This window comes from Cygnus atratus, chromosome 17, assembly GCF_013377495.2.
Source record: "Cygnus atratus isolate AKBS03 ecotype Queensland, Australia chromosome 17, CAtr_DNAZoo_HiC_assembly, whole genome shotgun sequence".
In the NCBI taxonomy this organism is placed as follows: Eukaryota; Metazoa; Chordata; class Aves; order Anseriformes; family Anatidae; genus Cygnus; species Cygnus atratus.
The window spans coordinates 7281090-7294401 of NC_066378.1; the positions used below are offsets into that span (position 1 = coordinate 7281090).

General features: G+C 41.5%; 1 protein-coding gene across 13 annotated transcripts in view; it reads right to left on the reverse strand.

The window, feature by feature from the left end:
* ARVCF (ARVCF delta catenin family member) overlaps positions 1-13312 on the reverse strand; it is a 270617-nt gene that overhangs the window by 146230 nt on the left and 111075 nt on the right. For 3 of the 13 annotated variants that reach the window (XM_035556862.2, XM_035556874.2, XM_035556877.2), the window contains exon 1: positions 2801-3071. The exons of 8 other annotated variants lie outside the window; for them this stretch is intronic. In XM_035556862.2, the coding sequence (XP_035412755.1) occupies positions 2801-2821 (21 nt within the window). In that variant the 5' untranslated portion in view covers positions 2822-3071. Of the gene's footprint in view, positions 1-2800; positions 3078-13312 lie in introns of those variants that run through there. 2 more of the 13 variants (XM_035556878.2, XM_035556860.2) reach the window with 2 other exon arrangements.

Below are 13312 nucleotides of genomic sequence, written 5' to 3' on the forward strand. Positions count from 1 at the left end.
TACACAACTGCTGGCACAGGTTTTACTTCGGGGAGCGGGGAGGAGTCAGCGTCAGCCTGCTGCATCCCTGCACTCCCAGGTACCAGAACACAGCAGAGCTGTTTCAGGCCTACGCTCACACTGGGCAGCCCATTCTATGCGAGTCCACGTGTGAATCCATACAGCATCCATGCTAAGAAGTAAGCTCCCTTCTCACTTGGTTATTCCGTTACGATTTGCCCAGCTGTTTGGAAAGTGATGATGCCTTCACATGCTGCACCTCTGAGAACATTTCTTCCAGAAGATTTCCATCGCTGGTACAGGCTCCATCAGGTATGTCACTAATGCATTATCCAATTTTTCATCCTGCCAGATCTAAGATCTCGTACTTGCTCACATCAGTATCATCCTCTAGCACAATGCTTCAGGGACAAGGTGCTGAGGAGGGGCAGCATGGTGCCTGAATTAGTAATGCTCACAAAGCATATTCTCTGAAGCAGAAATAACACAGAACTTTTTTTGACAAAAATCACTGAGACTCCTTCCCTCTTCACAACTTCAGGGCCCTGAGGCAAGCCAGTATTTAAAGTTTCAGACCCAGATCAAAGCTGTATGTCATATAGTGGACCAAAATATCTTTAACAGTCCCAGACTTCGACAATCCTTCCAAGTTGCATGAACTCTGTTGTTACATTCAGGCCACTGAAGAATTCATACTGCAGATACTAAGGACAAACTTCAGCAGTCTTCATCCTTGGTCAGCTCATCAGTAGAAGAGGAAAGAGCCATGGAATAACACCAAGAAGGAGACACCAACCTTTACTCTCTTGGCCACAACAGTATTTTTTCAGCACACATTTCTTCTACCAGTCTTCTGAGATAGAAAGCTGCTCTTGTGGCCCAGAACTTTAGGAAGTATAACTATTCTCAGGAGAAGTCAAAAGGATAGTTAGAAGTTATCTTGGTTATTTTTAAATATGCTTCAATAGTCGTCTTTTCTCAAATTTTAATGCAAGGAGTCTCTGAAGGCGTTGGGTCTTCTGTTAATGTGGCAGAAATCTGTTCTAGTATCTCTTCAGTTTTTGTCTATATTGGCTGTGTAGATTTGTCATTCACCTCAGTCATTTATCCATTTGGCTTAGTTTTACTTAATTGTGATCATTAAAGTTAAAAGATTACTTTCTAAAGGCTCTCTAACTGCACAATAAATTCCTCTGACAACACAGTTTAAAACTATTGCCTTTCATTACGCAAAGCCTTCTCTAATATGCTACTGCAGCTTCAACCTGATAAGTTATACTGCAGAAAAAACTCAGAATGATTCCAGAACATATCTTCCATCAGAAAAGACAAAATAACACATCTCTGTTTGATCTTCTGCTATGACAGGCAGCAGGAAAATTAAAACCATGAGATTTTTTCTAGTTTTGTTTTGATATGGAAGAGGAATTTACAAATAAACTGAAATACATGACCTAAAGTGATTAACGGTACTCTTCCACTCACTCAAGCTTTTCCTCCTACCCAAACAGAAAAGCTAGAAGACAAGAACACAGCTCTACTGCACATGCCAAATGCATTAGACTTTTTTTTTTTTTTTTAATACAGTTAGCATTCTGCTCCTTGCCTCATTTCTTCTTCTTTTATTGAGTGAAAAAAATAATCCAAGAACCCTGCTGATTATTTATGTATGCAAAATCAACAAGCCTTTGCATGCAATTTGACAGGTACAGTAACTTCAGGCCAGGCAGTATGACCAGGCCCACACACCCCGATAAAATCCCTTCCTCCCTAAGAAGTCCACAGGTAGCACAACGTGCAAACAGGCACCCAAACCACCCCAGAGCTCGGTAACCTCGAGCAGCAGGGCAGCAGCTACACGGACCAGCTACAGACAAAGAAATGACCACACAGGGGCCCAGCTGAAAGGGCTACTTTCCCCTCCAGAGAAACCAATATCCTATTTGCATTGAGAAATGGCTCAGCCTTCTGTTACTGAGATGGACAAGTTGCTCACACCACGATTAAAGCAAACAAGCACCTCTCACAATTCCAGTGTGCTGAACTTACACAAATCCATGGATGCACTATCAGTGCATTTTACTTTCTTCTCCCAAAACACACAGTTTTAAATTAAAAATGTGGAGAAGAGAAAGGACGTTTAAGAAAAACTATAGCACCTCACCCAAGTTTGAGGAGCAGCTGTACCCTGCTGCCACCTGCATTTACAGGGTTTCCCAATGCTTACAAGGTAGGTGAAGGGGGTTAATAAGGTAAGCACCTCTAAATTACTGGAACCTACGTGATCTTGATTTATTTATATCTAGCCTGCAACAGCTTCACTCTGCAATGCCCAATGACGCTCCAAGGTAAAGAATAACATTTGAAATCTTTTCCCACAGTGCTCTAAGTCCATTACGGTTAACGAGGTGACAGCAAAGAGAGCTTTTTGTTGAAGATAACATTTTGAGTCAGAAACTGAAGTTATTTCCCCCCTATGTTCAACAAGAAAATCAAAGAGAAAGCGCCGGCGTGCTGTATGGGAAAGGCAAACACTTAGCAAAAGCACAACAGCAAAGCTCTGTTTTTAAAAAAGCACTACTCCTAGCTATGCCCTGTCAAAGAGCCCTGCAGATATATTGAGCAGGACGAGAAGGTCAAAGAAAACAATAGCTTGCTTTTTCGCGTTTCATCAGTTCGCCCAGCAGAGACAAAAGCAGAATCTCTCCGGAATGCTCCGGCAGAAAAAGCAACCCAGGCTCCCCCCTAGTTCCCAGCTCCAAACTGAAGAGCCCAAGGAGCCCGTACCCTCCCCGCTCACCTGTTGTAGCTCCGCCGGCATCGAGGCGAGGGGCCGGCTCCCCAGCCCGGCACTGCTCGCCTCCCGCCGGCCCCCTGCGGACCCAGCCTCCTGCTCCGGAGCCTCCTTCCTGCGCGGAGCTCCCTCCTGCGAGCCGAGCGGCAGCCTCCGGGGGACGGAGCCGAGGCGGGGCGCGGAGCCCGGGTCAGAAGAAGAGACGAACGGAGCGGAGCCCCCCGGCTCTCCCGGCGGGGCCGCGGCCCCTCACACGGCGCTCCCCAGGGGCGGGACCGGCGGGCAGCCGGGGCCCGGCCACGCCCGGGGGGAGCGGGCAGAGCTCGGCGGCCCCGGCGCGAGGTGGGGCTCGGCGGCCCGAGGAGAGCGGAGCGGCCTCGGTCCGTGCCCGCTGCCGCCGAGCGGGCGAGGAGGGCGGCGGCGGTCCCCGGAGCTTGCCCGCCCCTGCCGGGGGCTCCGTCCTGCCGCGTTCCGCAGACAAAAGAGGGAAAATGTCACCCGGCCGGGCCGGGGAGCTGCCGGGGCTGAGGCGGGAGGCCCCTCACGTGGCGCCTGCCGCCTGGGGAGGCACGGGGAGGGCGAACGGGAGGGCGCAAGGAAGGAAAGCCGGCGGCTTGTTTACTTTTGACACTTCGCTCAGAGATTGATGCCATCCCTGCTGCACTAGCAGCGCAAAAGGACGGGCTGCAGGCACAACCTCCTCCCTTCCAGATCTTACTCAGAAAGGGTGAGGTTACAGCGCACAGTCCTACTGCCTCGTTGTGTTTTTTTTTTTAAATCGTTCACCTGCCTTCAAACCTGTCCCAGATCCACTAAAAGATGGTCCTGGTAAATTACTCGTTAGCGAAATGAAGGGCACCTTGCACCCACCCTGTTCTGCACCAGCCCCCTGGGCTTCTCCGGACAGTGCCCCCAGCTCTCCTGGCCCCCGCTGCTAGGAGCTGGCAGCCAGCTGTGGCCCTGGGCAAGGAAAAGAGGCTCCCTGCATCCCAGCTGGAGGCCGTGAGCCTTCTTTCTGCTGAGAAAGTGCAGAAAGGGGAGGTGTTGGTAAGTATAGGACAGCAAGTTGGGCAGGAAAGAGACTGAGGTAAGTGGGTGTAAAGCAGCCCTAACCAAACCTGCAGGTTTTTTCTCGCCCTAAGCCTTGCCCCACATCAGGGAGCAGCTGCCCAGCCCTGACAGACCAGCACTGCTCGCCATGACCAGGCACCAGGCAGTGGCTACCTTCCCTCTCCTTCATGCTACGTGCCAGCAGCAAACCCAAGCAAGGAATAAATCCAAGCCTCTAACAGCTGGTGGCTGAACAGTGGTAATTAGGGACTGAAAGCTACTGGAATCAAATTAGAGACTGTCCCTGGAAAGCAGGGATGGTCAGAGACAGTGAGACCAGCCAAAAATAAAAAAGGAAGGTAGATCACAATCAAATTTTCTATAATTTTCATAATAAGCACCTTTGCACAAAAGGGTCTTGGCATCCAGCTTCAGGTTCCCTGAAAATTCTAAAACACACTCCTCAGGTCAATGCAATTACTATGTCATTAATATCAATCCTACAGAAAAAAAAAATACATGAAAAGGGGGGCATTCAAGACAGGCAGGAATGTGGCAGACCTTTTTAACCCTAATTTCAGCTTTCCTACCACTGCCAATGGCAGAGTTCTAGCTGAATGTTAGAGCTAGGGCTCTGTAGTTTAGGGACAGAGGAAAGGGCAGAACTGTGTTAGCCAACTCTGATCCTAATTTGTTTAAAAATAAATGTTGTAAAGGTTGACAAAACCTACAAGGTTTAGCTGAATAAAGTATTTGCTCCAGTGGAGGGAAAAAACATGCTCTGAGTCTATCTAAAGTGGAATAATTTAGAGGCAACTGGTAGCGGCCCTTAATGAAATACTTAAAAGTCAAAGCAAAGCGAAAGGAATGCATTTTGTATGAGGCTGCTGTGCTTGTCCAGCACTCTCCCCCCCTTCTCCTTGCCCAGCTTTTCTTCAGTTAACTAACTAACATAGCTCAACTTTTGTTGAGGCCATGCTGGCGTAGAAAAGTACCATTCAATTTAGGCATGCACATGGACATGTGCCAGACCTTTATACGCTGTCAAAGAAAAAAACATTATAAAGTCTATATCCATAGGGCACTGAAGTAGCTACTCTTGAATGCAAAATGATGAAACTGAAAACCTTCCTGGATGGACTTGCCAATTCTTACTCACATAAGAAGTCTCTCACATTGTAAACCCACAGGTGTTTTCGCAAGCCATGCAAGATTAGCATTGTTGAATTTTAGGGTCCCACCTTCTGGACTCAGGTTGTTATTTAAAATGATCATTTTCCTCTCAAAAATATAATAGATGCTTGTAGGCCTTCTGGCTACAAAGTAAGTTTTGAGAATGTTTAGACTCAAAGCCAAAGATTTTTTTTTCCTTATAAAAAAAAAAAGGCACATTTCAAGTCCCCTTATTTCTTAGCCACTTGCAATATTTTAGAGCTCATATGATTCTGAACGCTAGGGTTTGGCAATGCTGAAGTAAAAGAACTAATTATCTAAATAAGAGTTATGGATTAGATCCCTAAGGTTATACTGAACTTCCAAATTCTGGCAACAAACACTCTATCCATTAGTATCAGACTGCTGACTACAACCTAAACTCTTTTTTTCCCACCACCATTTTTTTTAGCTGAACTTTAATTTCATAATTTGTCATATTTTTCCCAGATGCAACAGTAAGGTGAAAACCATCTTTTTGCTCTCTGAAAAATTAACAATTGATAAGTAGGAAGGAATTTAATTCTCTGGCTGAGACACTATACCAGTCCATTTTCCAAGTTCTCTTTTTTATTTTCTTCCATTACCCTTAAAAATTTTCTATCAGTAGTGCTGCACTATAGATCGATCTGCTCTCAGAGGCAGTAAAAACGAAATGGTTTACAGCTCTGCCTGGAAACATAACATATGGCTTCAGTGATATCTAACTTCCATAAAGCCAACAGAGCAAGAAGTCACAAGATGAATCAAGAGTCCCAGATGACCATATAGGCAAAGGCCCAATGATCACCCATTGCAATTCTCACTATTAGCCAGCCTATATTCATATAGGTACCTTCCATGCCAAGGGTATTTTTATTGTTCTATGAATTTCATGTAGCAAATGAACAAGGTAATGAGAGTGCTAAAGAACAGTACATCACGATGTGTCACTGTGCCTGCCATACTGTAATGGTTTTAATAGGGGCAGATGAAAACAGAAAATTAGATCCCCAACATAAATTTTGAAATCTTCTTCTGTTACCATTTCCATCATTTTTAAACATTTTAAAAATTACATTAACCTTTTCGGTGCATCCGTACTTGGTCCAAAATTGTTGCATTACCCTAGTAGGATACTGCAAGGTTAGAAACAGAGATCAAGCCAGATAGCCTTAATCAGGGAGTAGGTTGTGTATAAATGGAGGGGTTTATGTCATTCTTATTTAAGAACTTAGTATTAAAGAGGAGGTCTAGAGGATCACAGAGCTGAAGACCAGTATGACAAAGAGGAAGCAGCCACACTCTATAGAGGGAGACAGAAGGCACTTCAGTAAGTTCAGAGGATTTCATTTGTATACAAACAGCTTCCATCGTGCTACATCTAATATCAGTCAACTCCATTTCATCCAAGTTGTCATATGACAGGATGAGAACAAGGACAGTCTGGTGACAGCACTGCTTACATTAGAAATAAAGGACAAAGGAAGCTACATGTCACTGCATATAGGGCGCAGCTGAATGAATGACCTATGTTTCTTCCCAGCAGCTTCACTTAGATAAGAATCAACCACATTTTACAAGCTTAAAACTAGAAAAAAAAATCACTTCCTATTTTAAGAAAAAAACATAAGATATCATTACATTTATAACAGAATGACAATGGCAAGGAAAACAAATCAAATTTAAGGCTGGTACTGTGGCCATAATTTCATAATGTAGTTACTGGAAAGGAATACCAAGACACTGAAATGTATGAAAGACAGATTCAGGATTAACTATTTTTCCTACCTTACTTTTTGTTGCTGTTGTTGTTATCCCCCTTCCCACCCACCCCCCTTCTACCCCTGGATTTTCTAGATGATTTGTGCTATATTTCAAGCTGAACATTACCATTATTTGCTCAGAAGATATAAGATCAACTTATGGCATTCTCTCATTCAGAGGGGAAAAGGTGCTTTGCCGTTACTGGATTGATAGATGTCTGTACAGTCAACCCTTTTTATGATATTTTTTGACTTAATTATGATCTTCCTCAAACCAAAACATGAAGATTTTTTTTTTTGTTTTTGTTTTCATTTCTTTCTGAAGAGAGATTTAAGGTCTCTTTGTATTTGAAATTTTATTCCAAAGGAAGCTTCTTGTATTTGAAATATATATGACTGCAAGAAGAAAGAAGAGCTAATTGAGATGGGTTAGAAACAAGGAGAGTATAATTCTTTTCAATCTTTCATGACAGAATTCTAAAAATAACACCCTGCCAGCAGCTGAAGATACATTTTAGCTTAAGTCCCTAAACTGAACTCAGATAGTAACCTACAGCACTGCTATGGTTAAAAAATATCCTTTTCAGATAGTAATTTGGTAGCTTAAAAAGGGAAGCAGCTTTTATACATATATATATGTATATATAAAGCATAAATTCTAACATTCACTTAAATCGAAGGCTATAATTATAGCTGGCACTCAGCCTCGGGCAGCCTGTGGCCATCTTTGGCCATTCTGTTCTGTCACACCGACGACTTCAGTGAATTACTCCACAGTTGTGACAAAGCGAACAAGAGCATAATTTGAACCATTAACAGGATGGGCCTAAACTAGCAAAAGGCTCAGTAATTTATCAATGTCATCATAATCCAGCATTCATTCTTGTACTCTTTCAGCGTTAATTCACAGTTTATAGATACCGCAGACAGCAGAAATGGAATTGTAGAAAATCTGGGGTTTTTAAAGCCTCGTCAGGTCCCAAGCTCAAGGGGATCAGGGGAAGAAGAAATTACCAGTTCACTTGCAAGTTGCTTTTAAAGTTTCTCCAAAACATTCTTGCTGCTACATGTGGATCAGCAAGGGTAGCGGCTTATGAAGACTGGCTGACTACAGTGCGATGTCTTGTAGGGATAAAGGTCTGCCTTGCTCATACATGTAGGATCAAGGCCTGTGTTAGTAACAAAATCTTTTCATAAAATTGAGAGAGTGCAAAAAGGTTTTGTGAGGATTTAAAACCTTTTTTTCCTTAGTTGAACTAGTACAATAGTATGCTTGAGAACTGAAATGTTGAAGAAATAGAAATCTTAAAAAGCCAGTACAATTAATCATGTTCTGCTGTCTGAGCTGAGAAATAAACCAGCAGCAGAACATGAAAAATAAATCACAACTTTAGAAGGTAAGATGCTTTTCATGTTAATTAGCAAGAAGCAAATGTGTTAAATGTGACTAGAAAGTTGTTTTTCTAAAAAATCCTGTCAAGCCTGATATTACTCTTTAATGTTTTAATGTTTACATTTGAATGTTCCTGCCTTTTAAAGACATATTTAATAATTACTTGAAGTTATACTGACTGAGCTTGCAACAGAGACATTGTGCAAAGAACAACTCAGATGCCCCTTTACCTACAAAGGTGCACAAGGCAAGCCGAATATATTTTTAATGTGTTTCTCTTGTATGTACTTCTATAAGAAAACAGTTCTGTTGGTAGAGCAATGGAAAATTAAGGAAAATTATTATGAAACTGTGAATTTGTCATTCAAATTAAATGACTTTGCTTTAAACCTTGCAAAATTCCAGGCCCAAAAGGTTAATAGGTGTGGAAAATTATTCTCACTTTCACACATCTTGGCAAACAAAGAAAATCTTTGCCTTTCAGTTGCTTCCAAAATCTCATTCAATAAAAATTCACACAAAACAAAAGAAGGTGAGGCTTTCCAAGTCAAATGAAACTGCAAAAATATTTCTGAGATGATTAGGGAAAATGTGGTCATTGCTTTGCACTATTGTAATCATTAGCATAAGGCAGTTGCTCTCCTGCTGACAGACATTAGATGGCACTTTGGAATTTCGCAGTTCCCATACAAAGTTGCAGAGCACGCACTTCAGAGAGGAAGTGTGAGACATGAAGGTGGGTTACTGTTGATTATAGAGAGAAAAATGAGATATTTTGCAAAGGCATGTATCTTTAAGCTAACATAAATTTTCAACCACACATATAAAACTATAAAATAACATGTAATTGAATTTTGAAAAAAATCATTCTGTTGGAAAGAATAAAATAATTCCTTCCTTACCAGACAGACAACGAGTTTCTCAGTTGCTTGGTTCCCTGTTTTAATTTTTAAATGATTCCTTTGGGATTTACTTTTTAAATTAGCTTTGCAGACAAAGTTTTAAACAAACGCTTCGCAGATAATGCATCAGCTTTTGAGTGGATTCTGCTGCATGCCAACAGATCTGAGTCACAAATAACTCTAATAAGTGGGGTTTAGGTGTTCCCTTACCAAATCCCTTCGGGAAGGAACATCACAGGTTCTGATGGATTTGGTAAAACCTTCTTAGCTGTAGCTGAAATTTATGCTAATATTCCCATTCACTTTTATATCCATGTTTTTGCCATCTAAGGCCTTACACATGACGACTGAAGAGCAATCATAAGGGAGAAGCTATAACAAGAAAAAGAAGAACCAGGAATCATAAATTCTCACAGAAATACTACTTGATTACATCTTTCTGAGGCTTCCAACTGATATACACCACGATGAAGGCTGCACAACCCCTTTTCTTTTGTAGCCTTGTCCCATCACATTCCTCCTGCAATACTGGAAGCAGGTTCTATGACTTCTCTTGGAATTTGGCTAATCCCAGCAAAAAGGCAAACAGCAGGAGCTTCTTGAGCTCACAGGAGTGCAATAAGTCATAATGCCACTTTGGAAGCTCTGCCTTTCGAACACCTGCGCTAATTCCAAGATAGCTAGTGCTCTGGCTGAATTCCTGTAAGATGCAGGCTGGCTTAGCAACATTGTCATAAGCAAGCAGCAGTACTTCGCCTCTGAGAAGCAGCATCTGATGCTCCCGGTTTCCATTGTTGCTGAGCTATCAGCAAAAGATCCTGACTCACTGTAAACCTGGATCTGCTGCTTTCACAGAGATGGGACAACGTCCATATAAAAAAAAGGAGGCAAAAGCTCTGACCTCCAAGCTAAACTCGATGATATTGTTCCCAACACAGCAAAAGCCGGGTTGGGACCATGCCTCATGCATGGCAAGAACCATGCTCCCCTGAAAGGCTGAGTAAAGGCTTCCGGTTCCTAACTGTGCTGGGATTCACAGGTACAGCAATTCCCCCCCTCAACTCACACTGAATTCTGACCCAAGAACTCAAAGACTCATTCTCCCATGGGAATCATATTCGCAAGTCCCCACCCCCTGCATCCTCTGAATAGCTGCACATACGCAGAACCTGAAACCTGACCCTGGTCATTCCTAGAAGTTCAGTAAGACTACTCATACGTACTGAATTTACAGGATCAGGCTAACGGCATAGCTAGTGCATGCATAACTGCACAGTGATATGCAGGCCAAAAGAAAACAGGAGCTGAATTTGAGAGCTAGAGGAGCAAAAAGACAGGGCACCAGCAGCTGGCTGGAGAACAGTCGTGGCACATCTCTGACACCAAGGTCTATCCCATCCATACCACACCCCCAAATCAGAACTTACATTTCAATGGTCTCAGCTGGATTTATAAAATAATTAGGACTATCTGTAGAAAGTCTTTCACATTTGCGATCTGCTCAGTACCAGCACAAGTAGAATGTGCACAGGTTAGCTACCGATGAATTTTTTCCAGGTATTTGGCATCATATTGGGAAATAGCACTGCAGCACCAGGGAGCTGTCATGAACCTACAGCATTGTTGTCTGTACCTGACCTTACCTGTAAGGCAAGCAATGCATGTCATCTTCCATGCTGTCAGTCCCTTAACATGAGCACAAATACGTTATATAACCAAGGAAAAATTGCTCTACAGCCAAGAGGCACTACAAAACTAGTAATTAAATAGAAGTTTATACTCTAAGCAAAGATGAAACTGCATTCTGTATAAGCTAGAGAGGGGAAAAAAAGAAAAGTGAGGACTTATTGGAGCTCAGAACCCATTTTTCTTTCTTCTCTGCATATATTCCAACACACGTACAATACTAATGCATGCATGTTCTTACTGTCAAAGCACTGAAAATGGTCTATATGTTCTAACAGTCCACATTATGTCAGCGTGGAGCAAAGAACCTCAAACAAATCTAATAAAATACAGACAGAAGAATTATTGTTGTCCAAACTGTAACTTAGGATGGTTAACTTGACGGTATTTTCTTAGAAATGCAACTTGAGCTAATCTTGTATTTTCTTTCATTCTCACCATGTGTTCTGGTGTGCTTTAGAGTTCACCTTTTACTGGAAACTGACCCTCAATTCACAAACTGTCATTTTTGGCAGAAGTCACAGGTACATCAGATTAACATACAGATTGAAGAATACTGGTGCTTGGTTATGGCTAAGAAATAACTCTCTAAAAATAATAAAATAAATAAATAAATAAAGGAAAATGTGTTTGACAGTTTTTAAAGAGATGTTATTTTTCTGGAAAGTAAGTTGAAATATAAAGGATTCAAATCTTAACTATGAAAATATTCTGCAGCTTTGTTCCTTAACTTGATTTTCCTTGAACAGCTATAATCACATTTGCAAAGTGAAGAAAACACAAATTTGGTATTGTTATTAACTTGGTGGAATATTGGCATTTCAAGATGTCCTTCTGGGGTATTATTTATTGGGAGGATGTCTGTGGGTTTTTCTTCTCACAAGGGTGTTAACAGAAAAAAAAAAACATTACGTAATTTCTTTCAAGTTTGCTCATTCCCACTCCCCTGTCTGCCCTTGTCTGCCTTCCTTTCAGCTCTGTTTTGTTAATACCTTGGCTATACACAAAGTTACACATCTGCACCAATACTATGCATCAATTCATGAAGAATCATGGTCATATATATGCCCATGCTGGAGAAACATATGGAAAAGCTCTTATCAGTGATAGTTAGGACACTAATTAAATAAGATACATAATTTTTAGCCTGTGTTTATCACCATACCTCAAAATGAATATATAATCAAGGCAGCAATAAAAGAGACTGATTCAAAATCCTCAACACTTGAATTATTTAAATTGTTTTCTCCTGGTCTGTATTTAAACAATATTTTATTGTGTGTTTCCTTAGTTCAGAAAGAACAGCTTTTGCTTCGTTCTAACTTCATCACTTGGAGGATATCCATCTATAAAGGGAACAAGGATTTTGATGGTATATCTGTCTTTACCAGGCATCATACTGATTACATTATTTCAGTTTAAAGAACAGCAGCAAAACCAAACAAAACCAACAAAAAAACACACAACCAAATTTGTCCTGAAACAGTGAAGTTAGTACCAAACAACTGCAGAGCAGCCTTTGGTGAATCACGAATAAGCTTTTATAAATGTCATACCCACAAGCCCTATTTTGGAGAAATCTGTCTCAGTCACATCTAAGGGACCAAATAACTGTGCACAGTATTACAAAGTACAAACAAGCTCAGATCTGCCTCCAACACCATATTCATGCCCTATTAACTACTGCAATTGCACAGTCACACCCAGAGCTGGCTGGCTTTACAAGTGACAAGCTTGTATAATAATGTACATTACTAGGCCTAATAGCTAGAGAAATATGAGATATTAAGCTATACTTACCAGTATCACATCATGCTGATTCAGCTTGGTCTGCTTATTAGATGTTTCAGCCCATACAACACACACACACACACACAACCACTAAGAATCTCAGCAAGCCTGATTCTTATGCAGTGTGAGAAAGCACATCAGATTGACGGGATGAAACCTTTGAAGCTGCTGGCCTGAGTCAGAAATTTATCAGTGAAGCTGGGTGGATTGAAGTTTGAAGTCAAAACATGATCCAAAGCTTGTATTTCACTTTTGGAAACAACGTAAGCTCCTTAACCACTCCTCTTAGGGAAAGAAAATGGTCACTGATTTAAAATTTCTTAAACTGATTTAACTTGGAGTTACTGTCCGCGGTCTCTTGACACATGCTGTTGACTGACAGACCCTCTAGAATGCATATCACAAAACCTACAGCCATCATTTAGCCACTATTGACTCCTCAGCAGTCTTTGCCACTTCCGGGGCACCACTGTAATGCAGCTTTCTTCCTGTGGGCTGTACTGGTAAGTGTAAGAGTTATTCCATCAAGTACAGCAGAGTTCTATGAAACTTGCAACAGGACTATCAGCTTAACACCAGTAAGTTTAAAAAAATATATAATCTAAAAAAAAAATGTACACCAAGGTGAATTTATGCTGACACTTTTTTGTTTTAATATCTGGCTTTGTAATAAACATGTTAAAATCTATATTATACTAATACATGCACACAGAGAACCTCCATTTTGGGTTTAAACTAT